A 12,430-nucleotide genomic window follows, 5' to 3' on the forward strand; every position below is an offset into this window, starting at 1 on the left:
CTTTTTTTGTTTTTTGGGGTTTTTTTGGTATCTGCATTCTTTTACTTAGCATGCTTTTGAGGTTCACCCATATTGCAGCATGTATCAACACTTCATTCCTCTTTATGGCTGAATAATTCTTCCCATGTGCATCAATCACAATTTGCTTATCCAGTCACCTGCTAATGGGCATTTGCACTGTCCCCACCTTGGATGTCAGGGATACTGCTGCTGTGGTCACCCTTGAACATGTATTTGAGTGTTGCTTTCAATTATTCTGGGTATACGCCTAGGAGTGGAATCACTGGCTCACAGAGCAATACTATCTTGAATATTTTTTTTGAGAGAGAGCATCTCTTATATTTATTGATCAAATGGTTGTTAACAACAATAAAATTCTGCATAGGGGACTCAATGCACAATCATTAATCAACCCCAAGCCTAATTCTCAACAGTCTCCAATCTTCTGAAGCATAACGAACAAGTTCTTACATGGTGAACAAGTTCTTACATAATGAATAAGTTCTTACATTATTTGTTGCTTTTTCATCAAGCAACCCTGATAACCATCTGGTTCCCCATGCAATCTTTTTTGAACAGTGCAAGGGCAGTCATATCACAGAAACTTTCGGTTTTGATCACGCATCACGAACTATAAACAATCAAGTCAGATATGATTATTCATTTCATTTTTATACTTGATTTATATGTGAATCCCACATTTCTCCCTTATTTTTTTTAATAAAATATTTAAGTGGTAGGTAGATGCAAGATAAAGGTAGAAAACATAATTTAGTGCTATAAGAGGGCAAATGTAGATGATCAGGACTGTGCCTATAGACTAAGTATTAATCCAAGCTAGACAAGGGCAACAAAACATCCACGCTGCAGTCCATGTTTTAATAAGCCCTCCTGGTGATTCTGGTGCCGGCTCAGTTTGAGAACCACCAGCTGAGAGCAGTGTTTCTTAAGCCTGAATGTGCGGAAGAAGCACCTGGAGTGCCAGTGCTTGTGGTCCACATACCGCCCTTTGAGAAGCAAGCGACCCTAGAGCAGTGGTTCCACACACTGATGCACATTAGACTTATTTGGGAGCTGTCAGAATCCCAAAGCCCAGATACACCTCATACCAATTAGATCAGGATTTCTGGGAGTAGGCCAGGCATCAGTATTTTTTAAGGCTCCCAGGTGATTCCCGTATGCAGATAAGTTTGGGGACCACTCATAGACAAAAAGGGTCAACATGAAACTTGAAGCTCTTGACAAAGATTCTCTCCTTGACCAAACTCTAGCCAGGCTCCTCCCAGCCCTCTTGTTAACTAGGCCTCAACCTCAGCCCATAGAAACATGAATAGATGCTCACACAGTCTCTAATGGCTCAAGACCATGACCCTAGGATGACTCTAGTGCCCCTTTAAGTGCCTGCCTGTGAAAACGCAAGGCTGCCAAACAAATTTACTGTTGGCTCCAGCTGACACCTGAGGCTGCCCGCAGTCCCCCAGCCTCTGGGGGAGGTGGGGGCCTGACTTTGGTCAGCACCACTTAGCAAACCTACATGGGCTTCACATCGACCAACTCCCCCTTCCCACGCTTTGTAATTTTTCACTTCCCAACTCTACTGGGCCCCTGCTGGCCCCTCCCCACTCCCCCATTCACCCTTCAAAATGTCCAGTCACCTTTGTAGAGATCAAAGTTTAGTCCAGTTTATGCTGAACTCTTTTCCCTGCTGCAATAGTACGTTACTGATTAGTATCTGTCCTTACCACTGTTAACTAGTGCCCAGCTTTGTTTACCTTTGACACTGTTACTATAACCGACTTCAAGTGCACTTCCTATAAAACTGTGATCTGAAGAAAATCATTTTGGGGGCCTATGAAATAACTATGGGCAGGCTATGAGTACAGCTTTTATTTGACTACAGAGCCCAGGAAAAAAAAATGCACGAGTTCCAAACCTAAGGAGGGCCACATTTACATGTTCTAAGGGCCAGAGGGTCCTGCTGGACTGTGAGCTTCTGCTCAAGTACCACCTTGAATAGTACAGCATGGTGCAAATAGCATGGGCATTGTTGAAGACAAGGAGACCTGGGCTTGCCCACTTACAAGCTTAGTGACCTGGGGCTTCAGTGTCCTCATTTATCAGTGCTAAGCCACAGTGCCTGACTCAAGCACCTGCCTTCTTCGTACCAACAGCTCCTCCAAACTCATTTCCTCACCGTTAAATTCAAACCTGCAGCATTCTGAAAATCAGAATCCATAGTACATACATTTAGGCTGCAGGATATGCTTTTGTTAATTAATCAATATTTCAGTGGTCAATGAAATCACACAAGAGAGGCTTTTTTGGGACAAGCACAATTTATTGCTACATTATATTGAATATCACAAGCTGCACCACAGAAGCTGCCTGTCAGTACACTACCCTGGACCTTTTCTCTCTGACCAGACTGCCAGAACCTTCTGTGCCATTATAAGTCATGAACCCCTATGAGAACCTGATAAAAATTAGGGGCTCTCTCCCAAGAAAAACGCACACACACACATAAGCACACGAATTCAGCACACAATTCGGAGGGGTTCAGAGACTCCCTGAAACACATCCTGGCCGAAACCTCCGGCCTAAACCATTGCCTGCAGGGGGCAGCAGGACAGCGGGAGCCCACACTGAGAGCTGCACTCAGGAAAGCTGGGGACGCTGTAGAACTTGATGAGTTTTTTGAAGGCACTTTTCTTTAGCATCATCATCTCTTCTGGAAACCTAGAGAAGATTCTGACCCGGGAGGAGCCCCCATTCCTCACAGAGCCGTCTGTGGGCAGTGGTTTCTGAGCACTCACAGGCACGCTGTTACAACTGAGGGAACGCACTGCCTTCTTCTTGTTCTGCGCGGACAAGTAACTGAACAGGAAGGAGGACAGCGTGTGCTTGGTAACCGCTGGAGACTCTTCTGCAAAGCAGTCATCACGTGGGTCCAGCAGGGTTTCAGGACGGCAGCTGTCTTCCCTTCTCCCAAGACCGGCTCCCACACACTGAGGTTGCTTGATGATCTTCCTGGCCTGGGCTGGCTCACCCCCTGCCTCACCGACAGACTGAAAGGACATTCCGTTGGCCAAGGCCCTGGGGCCCCCGGGTGGGGGAATGAGGTTCCCGACCTGAGGGCTAGGTTGGGAAGTACAATGCTGACTCAGAATGCGAGTGGCAGCATCTCGGATAAGAGTCCAGTCTCTCAGGATGTCATCCCTGGTGGTGAACTGGGATGTCACGGTGAAACGGATAATCAGCTTGTCCTGGATAGTGGCGGGGATGAGGAAGAGACGGCCAGCTTTAGCTATTTCTTTCAACACACTTTCTGTGAGACAATTAGGACCCTGTTTGAAGAATAAAGAGAACTGAAATCGGTATCAGATCCTCCAGAAGCATCCCCAGAAGCCCAGCAGCTGCACCTCCAAAGGCCGCCCAAGCCCCAGATAACAGCACCCACAGGCCATGGGTGACGGCATCACCTTTAGACGGAAAACCACCAGGCCAAGGTGCCTCTGGGCAGGAATTTCAAAGAAAGGGTCATTTCTGACCAAAGATTCAAAATATTTAGCCATTTCAGTACCCTGGAATTGTAAATACAAAGAGAACTGAGATTAATAATCAGGCAAGGGACAATTATGAATTAACTTTCCCACTGCTAAATGGGTTTAAACCAGTGACACCTTTGAAACAGAATTCTGATTGGCTTCTGCCAAATGTCCTTCACCGTTTGATTTTGCACACATTCTAATTTTTTTTAAAGTTTGAGCTTTGTATCATATTAATTTTTCACTGAAGTCATATCATTTTTTTTTTATTTCCTTTTTTTTTCTTACCTAGGATCATTAACTTAACAAGGACAGGACTATCCCTTTTTTGTTTCCACCTTTTTAAAAATTTCTTCATCCAATGAAATATTTTGCTAAGTAATGCTATCATCTGGTTCTCAGACTCAATCCTCTATTTCAAGAGAAGTCAAAGGACTTAGCTAATCCTGTCTTTGACCATGCTGAGACAAGTGGGACAAACCTCACCCGTGCCCTTCTCTCTCTCCACTGCATGGTCTGTTTAGACTGTGCCCAACCACGTCCCCAAGAACGCTCCGGTAAATACCTATTGACACAATGCAACAATGTTTGTTCCAGACTTGGTAGGTCTACATGTCCAAGCCAGGAAAGCCATGTTTGAGGCATAACCATATCAGTGACTTAAATTTTTAGACAGTTGTGACAATCAGCATAATTCTCAGAAGGATATGCTCCTACCCTGCACACACACGCTGCCCTTTTCATTATTTTCTTTCTTCCTCTATTAGTCAAGCTCTTGGGCCATCATTCCTCAGTGCTCGATGACAGCCAAGGATTGGTGAGACACTCAGGCAAGGGGGACAGACCCCAGACAGCTCTCAGTGCCATTGCTGCTCATTGATCCTCTAGCTAACAAACAGATGGCCGCCCTGAGTAATCATCAAGTCCCAGAGGCCAAGAACAGGCCTAGACACCTGAGCCCATACTGCAGGTGCCCTGGGCTGGTCTGCAAACAGAAACCAGCCTTCCTCCCCTCTAAGACACAATGCAAGCATGGGCTCAGCCCACCGCCTGCACACTACATACATGTCTGATGTGCGCTTGAAGATTCCTCACCCCGAAGGACCGAATCACAAACCAGAGTTTAATAGAGCGAAACCGCCGGCTCAGGGGGATCTGCCAGTGCTAGAACAGAGGAACACAGTGCCCGCGGTTAGAGACAAGGGCGCATTGTCTCTAACAAGGTACTCCCTCACTCACTCCTGGGCTTTATTCATCATCTATTGCCTGCACAGCCCTCCAGGGATGGACAGTATCACCATGACTCCTGAAGCTGTTGCTAAGGAGCAGCCAAAAAGCAAGTTACCAAAGGCTTCCCCATCATGAGACCAAATCCTATTGGCGACGGTGGCCAATAGGCCCTTGAGTGCAAGGGGAGACCAAGCCCAGACCCTGAACCGAGAAGAAGACACTTTGCTTTAAATGCTGCTTTAAGCATTTCATCTCAGGCTAATATTTATTCAAGATGGGAGCAATACACTTTTTTCTCTGAAAGAGGCTAGACTGAACAGCATAACATAAAGTCCTATTTCTGTTTGCCCCCAAAATATAAAGTACAGTAATCAGGCATAACCGTAAGAATGACTAAAATTTTTAGACAGTTGTGACAATCAGCATAATTCTAAAAAGGGTATGCTCCTACCCTGCACACACACGCTGCCCTTTCATTTATTTTCTTTCTTCCTTTATTAGTAATCAAAAGCCCAGATGCTGGACCTGCAAACCTGGGTTTGTCCCCCAGCTGCCCCCCTTACTGGCTGTGGCCTTAGGCGTTGCTGCCTCACTGGCGCATCAAGACACCGAACAGCACCGCCCAGGACCTGGCGGGAGTGGGACCAATGCAAAGCACTTCACACGAAGTTGGCTATTGAGGTGATAAAAATGTGAGCTACTAATGTCAGTGGTGTTTCTGCCTAGAACCAAGATGGTCATTCTTTAATGACCATCTGTACTTGTACTGTCTTTTTCTGTCTTGTACTGACTTTTTCCTGTGACATTCCTGTGCCCTCAGGAGGCATCCCTTCAGCTTTCAGATTTCCAGTGAGCATCTGCATTTCGGCCCCTGCCAGACTAAATTGGCCCTTCATTCCTGGTGACCAAATTCAACAGACCTCAAAATTCAAGGTTGTGGGCACCACAGATCTGAAAATTTCAAAGCAATTTCTCAGATCTGAAACCAGAGCAAAAGTTTTGGAAAACATTGGCAGTCATCCTGATAAGCAATGTGATTTCTAGTGACCTCTTCCTCACATGTCAGAAAGCTTAACTACAATGTCATTGGCTGGAAATAAATATTTGTCCCATCGAACTCACCCACAGGATTGCTAAATCCTCGGGAATGTGCTCACCTTCATCCTTCACCCTAGTTTCCACACCCAGCAGTTATGACATTACCCCTTTGCTGGTGCACAGTGCCTCTCCCACATGAAGCACTAAGCGTGTGATTTCCAAGCAAACACCCTAGTGGCGAGGACCAGTTGGGGGCTTCCTTTACCAGCAGAGGGCATCAAAACCTGAACGAGGGACAAAATCCTTGTAACAGGGAAGGCAAGCAACTCCACCCTAGTTAGCTGGCTGCTCTGGGAGAATGACTGGATAACAGGGGCCTTCCCTGAAAACAGGGTTTTCTACATGGCTGTGGCCAACTAACTACTTTATTTTGCCCAACAAACTAAAATGAGAGGCAGAGATGCTTTTAATTTTGATTTCTTCACACTCTGTCTGTATCCCCAGTTGTTTCTCTTGTCACTATTCCAAAACCAGATCACACTGACCCAGCGGGGTAGTTCTAGGTGATATTTTCTGTTGAAATGGGAGATTTCGTCTTATAAAGGGTGACATGGCTCTTTAACTCGAGGCATTCCCAAGCCCCTTCTGTGTCCATTCAAGGTTTTGCAGGTCTCCCCTGCCAAGGACAAGACAGTGCCCCTTTCTTGGGAAAGGTGGGAGGGGAGGGCAAGGAGCTTCCCTGATTGATGTCTAAGAATCAAGCCCTGATTCTAGGTGGCTCCAGGGCGCCGTGGGTGAAGTCCCTAAGGGTTCTCTCCCAGGATGGGCCTCTATTTCTGGCTCATCTCCAATGTAGCTGGGCTTCTATTTAAAGCTACAGCCAGCTCCTGGGTGATAAAGACCTTGGGATACAATCAGAGCAACAGGGAAGACCCCCAGGAACACCAGAGATAGCGACTTCAGTTTTGTAGAAGTTTCTCGGAGACTTGACAGTTAAGCCCCTAGGATTACAGGGAGGGAAAGGAAAAGCAGACAGCAGCACCTTCTGGATGTAGAAGTACAAAGAGTAAGGCTCCCCTGGACCACTGCTAAGCTTAATTTAATATTTTATAAGTTATCTAGAAGAGAGAAAGCACCATAAAAATCTCCAAACTTATGGGAATGAACCACAGGAAGATATTGAGACACTGTTGTGAACCAAAAAAAACACCAAACACAAAAAGAAACATGAAATCCAAAACAGACTTAGGTAAGAAATGCTCTTATGTTTCCGAGATCCTAATTTACTTACAGGAAAATGGGCACCATTTTACACTCAGGAAAGAAAGCTAGAATTACTCCTAAAGATGTCTGCCCCTTGGGAAGGTGTAGACATTTTTTTTTAAATTAAGAAATTGTTGAAAGCCCACCACACAGGGCAATGGAGATGAATGAAATATTCTATTTGTATCAACCTTTGGAGCATCCCCCAACCACTGCAAGCTTGCTGCTTGCAATGCCACTCAAAAGCTGCAAAAACCTAAAGCAAGTCTGAGCTGGTCTACAGAAGAATAACCAATAAAATGAAGAGATAATGGAGATATTACTTTAGGACTAAAACGGCAGGACAATTCAGTTGCCCAAGGAGGAAAGACAGAAACATCTCTTCCCAAAGAGTGACTCTCACACACTTCAGGCATTGCTCTCCGTACTTCAATACTGATTCCCTTAATCCTCACAGCAAACCTAAGAAGCTGGTATTATTATCATCATCCTCGTTGGACAAATGAGGAAGTTTAGACACAGTTAAGCCATTTGCCCAAGGCTGCACAAATATAATTAATGGAGGATCCAGGATTCAGACCCAGGCTGTCTGGCTTTAGCACCTAAATGGTTAATCACATTGCTATAGCAAATCTTGGGAGTTAAATGAACTTTTAGGATTATTACTCCTACCATTTCTTGAACTTTGCCACATTCCCAGTATTATGTTAATGATCTATAGGCATGTTCCCATGTCAGCCTCACAATACCCTGTGAAACCAGGGTGACTGAGCCCACTTCACAGATGAGGAAGCCGAGGTCAGGGCAGCCCACTGAGTTCCCGAAGGACGAAGGCTGGCGAGCACTCCAGACCAGGCTCCTCTCACTCTGCTCTGCTGCGGCCCCTTGGCCACGTGGATTTAACTTGTTTACATCCCTGTCTCCTCTACAATTAAAAGGAAGGCTCGTCCTCAAACTGAGGAGTAAATCTGAAGAATTTCTTCCCCCAAGAGGTAGTACAGGCTGAGAATGGGGTGCAGCGAGCTCGCTGGGAAGGCTAGGACTGCCAGAAGGCACCCAGAAGGCCAGGGAAAGCACCCACGCTCCACCCGTACCCACGCAGTGCCTCTCTGGGAACAAAAGAAAGTGATTAAACCAAGGAGCCTCGTTCCCCATCCAAGGAAATTCTCCACCCCGCCCTGCCGCTGGGTAGTAAGCAGAAAAGATTATCCAAGATGAGGCAGAAGGGAACTGGCCCACTCGGGGTGGGGATGGCATTTCTAGGCGGTAGACAATGCCACAAGTATTCAGCGTGCACACTGCCTCAGAGGTGGGTCTCATTTTCTAGGGTTTTTAACAATTTTCTGGGTTTCATTCTGTATCCTTAGGCACAGCTTGAAACCAAAGGTATACAGTGGCAGTATGATGTGTTAGGCTCACAGCGTGCCCATTTCTGGTGGAAGCCAGTGTACAGGAGATGCTGGGGTCAAGAGGAAGCCAGTTTCCATCTCAGAGACCACTAGGCTGCCCCTTTCTGGCCACTCACCATGAAGTCAGTGGCCACACCCGAGTTGGCATGCCTGAGGTAGACGGGGTTCACATTGAAGGTCTGCTGCAGCTTGTACTTGTCCTTGACCCTGTGGGTTTCCAAATGGGCATTAGCAGCTGAGGCCTCACAGAGGAAGCATGGCTTTCCCACAGGCTGGGAGCTGGGCTGCCACACTCACCAGAACCCAGTGCAATCAAAGTGCACCATCATCCACTTGGAAGCATTAAAGGTGAAGGAATCGGCATACTCGATGCCCTTCAGAAAGCCGCGGAACTCAGGGCACAGGAAGGCAGAGCCTGCATAGGCAGCATCGATGTGGAGCCACAGTCCCTCACTGGCACCTGAGGAGGCAAACGTCACCCGGCCGGGAGATGGGACTAGGGGTAGGATGTGGCTGCCGCCACCCAGCTGCAAGGCGCCTCTCACCTGGCCCCGCTGGCTGGAGGGCTGCCAGAGCAGAGCTGGGAATGGTGGGCCTGCTCTGTCTAAGTGAGATGTCCAGGTATGTGGAGATGGGCGTTGGGGGTGGGCTGTGGCAATGTGAGGGCTGGGGCTAAATGAGGCCTCACTGCCTCCTAAAGAGAAGGTCCACAGAGCCGCACCATGGCCTCTTTCTCTCACTGACCTGAGGGTTAAGGCCTTGAGCTAGAACTTCCTGGCAAAAAACCAACTTCCCACTGGTCCAGAGAGCAATGCTAATGAATCTAATACAAACAAACAGTGGGAGGGGATGGCTCTTCTAGTGGGTCTGGTGCTTGGGGAATTTGAACACTTGGGTTTCTTCTCTGTCTTTGTCTCTCCCTGTGGTTTCCCCTCCCCTGCCTTTTTCCTTGTCTTAGTTTAGAGTAGACAATCTTCCACTATGCCTCATTCACCCTGTGCTTTTCATACAGTCTGCGAGGAGACTTTGACATACAGGAGAGAGGGCAGAAAAGCTACAAGTCTCCCACTGCTGCCCACTAGGCCAGGATGCAGAGGAGCAGCTCTAACCTTTGGTCCGTGCTGGGGAAAGCACTGACCTGGCTGCCTGGGCGAAGCACCTGTGACCTTTGGTGGCTCTTCCCATACCTCAGCCTTTGCTGTGACCAAGAAAGGGTGAGCAAATTCCACAGAGCTAGTTTCAGGTTCTTGTTCTGGGGAACATTCTCACATTCATTACTTGTCTTCCTAGCCAGACAGGGCAGACACTTACAGATGGGGCCCAGCTCCGACAGGCAGTCAAATGCACACACCCCGGTGGTCCCCAGTGTTGCACAGACCTGGAGGAAAATAAAGGAAGTTAACGTGGGAAGGTGGGCTCGTGAGATACACTGGGCCAGAAAAAAAAGACTTAACCACAGATATTTTCTATCCTGCCCATCCCACTAGAACACTGCATTTCACACAAGACTTTTTATGACCCACAGTAAGAAACACATTCTATATAGTAAGTAACCTAGTACATATATATATACATGTGTATTTGAAATAAAAGTTCCACAAAACAATAGATACTCTGTGCTACAAGAATACCCTCTGATATTTTCTGATCTACTTATTTTTGTAATGCTTATTACGACCCACAAAATTGATTGCCTAGCCCAATGAATAGCAACTCATAAATCGTAACACATCGTGTTTGAGGATCTCTCTGCTTTTGTTTGCAGCATGTTACTTGCCTGGATTCTGCCCAGATTCCTTCCTCACCTCCACGTTCTATTGTTTAAGCACAGAACACATTCCGACTTACAAAAACAGGCACCAAGCCCCGCTTCTTATCCTCCTCGATGGCTTTCTTAAGAGCTTCCCCTCGGAGTGAGAAGTTGTCGTCCACAGGCAGAAATTTCATCTTCACAAGAGAAATCAAACCAGCCTTTTCCACTGAGGAGTGAGCCTAGAAGGAACACAGAGACCTGCTAGTCGACTCATCCTGGAATGAGAACTCCACAGCAACTGCTGAAGCCAAACTAAGTGAATCAAACATAACATTTACATTTGTCCGTCCCCGTGGTTCCTAGAGACAACCTCCACAGCATGACCTGCCTTAAATCCCAACTTATTTGTGTCTAGAAGAAACTTATTCAAGGACTAAGACTCCATAAGCTAAGCCCTGGCCTGAAGATTTGGTCTGTGTTGGGCAACTCACCTGATCAGAGGCATAGGCAATGAGCCGGGCGTTCAGGGAGGACTCGTCTGCCCCAGGCTCAGATGCTTTCATTTCCAGGATTTTGTTCTTCCTTGCGGCCAGCAAAGCGATCAAGGTGGACTCACTGACTGTACTCTGTAGTGGAACAAGGATTACCAGTGGCAACCTCCGTGTGTGTGTGTGTGTGTGTGTGTGTGTGTGTTATTCCTAAGGAATAGCTCCTGCAGAGGGGAGTGTTCTTCCTCACAAATTCAAGTGCCTACTATGAATTCTCCACTCACTACACCCTATGCATTCATGGGACACTTCCCTCTCCCTAATTTTTCAGGGAAGTCATGGAAGCAGATTTTCACCTAAGAGCAGCATCTTTATTAGAGAAGCCACAGGGACCAAAAAGAGAATGCTCGGTCCCTGCCAGATATAAGTGTGTTTATCTGTATGCCTGCTCCCCATGTACAACTTCCTTTAACGAACTTCCAGTTTATTTGGTATGGAAACGGAGTCTATTCCCACAGGCATATCCCAGTGACAGCTGGTCCTGCCCCATCTGAGAACCCAGTGACTCTGGTCTTGTTTTGTTACCAATAGCTCCTGAGCCCTTGGGATCACATTTATAATATTACATAAGATAATATAAATATTCATTTAGAAAATGGAGAACATCCCTTTAGCTGCCTTTCAAGTGGGAGTATCAAGTATACAAATGAGAAGTGGAAAGGACTTCACTCTGGCCATGAGTATGGGAATCCTGGGGGCCACCTTAGCCGCCTCGTGGGAATCTCAATGGTTTCTCATCATTCACTCAGTCTGTGGTGCTTTTCTTTCTTGAAATCTCCAGGTGACCAGCAGCTGATAGTCCCCTGCTCTAAAGCCTGGCAATAAGCATCACAGCTTGGGGTACAGGCCAGATTCCACAAGATACTCAGTGGCTGGAAATTACTCCACAAAACGGAAGCCAGCAGAACAGAAATAACAATAGTACCTCCTGCCAATTATATAGCAATTCATAGTAAGTCATCCCTTTTGCACCTCATGAAACCTCTCGGAGATACTTGCGATAAAAGTATCGGTCTACGGATGAGGATGGTGATGTTCAGAGAGGATACAGGACTAAGCCAAGTTTGCATGGTGGATGAGTACAGGAGAAAGCACAGTTCGACTTAGACAGGCCTGGGTTTGAATCCTCATTCTTCCACTTACCGGCTGTGTGACCTGGGGCCTATTTTTAACCTATCTGAGCTTTAGTGCACTCCTTTCAAAATTGGGGGTGATAGTATTTACCTGCAAGATCCTGGAGATAATGAGATGAAAAGCCAGATGATGTATAGCAGACATTTACTATGTCCTTCCAGATATAATATCTGAAGTCCCAACTATTTGCTAACAAACAACCCAGAAGTGGCCACAATATGCAGTGATTTGTCTTCCTTGAGAGGTTCAGAGTTTAATCTTGCTGTCGGATTGCTGCGAGTGAGACGAGTGGTCACTTAGCCAGCAGACGGGCCCAGCAAACTTACCAGTTCTCATCGCAGGGCAGCATGGATATTTTCATCTAATACATGAATTCATTTAGTCATCACATCCACTCTTTGAGAAAAATATTATTATTATCTCTACCTTATTGATTTTAAAACCAGGAAAACTACACATCACAGTAAAATTCAAGACTGTGGAGAGTCTCAGAATCAAGCCCTCCTGCTC

The 12,430-nt window shown here is 46.5% G+C and overlaps 1 protein-coding gene across 10 annotated transcripts in view; it reads right to left on the minus strand.

Annotated features, from left to right (window-relative positions):
- Nucleotides 1-285: 285 nt before the first annotated feature.
- Nucleotides 286-12,430, minus strand: part of LOC140843147 (histidine decarboxylase-like) — a 67,879-nt gene continuing 55,734 nt past the window's right edge. For 4 of the 10 annotated variants that reach the window (XM_073211798.1, XM_073211803.1, XM_073211801.1 and 1 more), the window contains 8 exons: nt 10,730-10,864; nt 10,334-10,477; nt 9,797-9,863; nt 8,783-8,945; nt 8,602-8,692; nt 4,611-4,709; nt 3,480-3,581; nt 290-3,344 (listed from right to left, as the gene is read on the minus strand). In XM_073211798.1, coding sequence (XP_073067899.1) covers nt 2,598-3,344; nt 3,480-3,581; nt 4,611-4,709; nt 8,602-8,692; nt 8,783-8,945; nt 9,797-9,863; nt 10,334-10,477; nt 10,730-10,801 — 1,485 coding nt within the window. In that variant the 5' untranslated portion in view covers nt 10,802-10,864 and the 3' untranslated portion in view covers nt 290-2,597. Of the gene's footprint in view, nt 3,345-3,479; nt 3,582-4,610; nt 4,710-8,601; nt 8,693-8,782; nt 8,946-9,796; nt 9,864-10,333; nt 10,478-10,729; nt 10,865-12,430 lie in introns of all 10 variants that reach the window. The other 6 variants (XM_073211793.1, XM_073211795.1, XM_073211794.1 and 3 more) reach the window with 4 other exon arrangements.

This window comes from Manis javanica, chromosome 8, assembly GCF_040802235.1.
Source record: "Manis javanica isolate MJ-LG chromosome 8, MJ_LKY, whole genome shotgun sequence".
In the NCBI taxonomy this organism is placed as follows: Eukaryota; Metazoa; Chordata; class Mammalia; order Pholidota; family Manidae; genus Manis; species Manis javanica.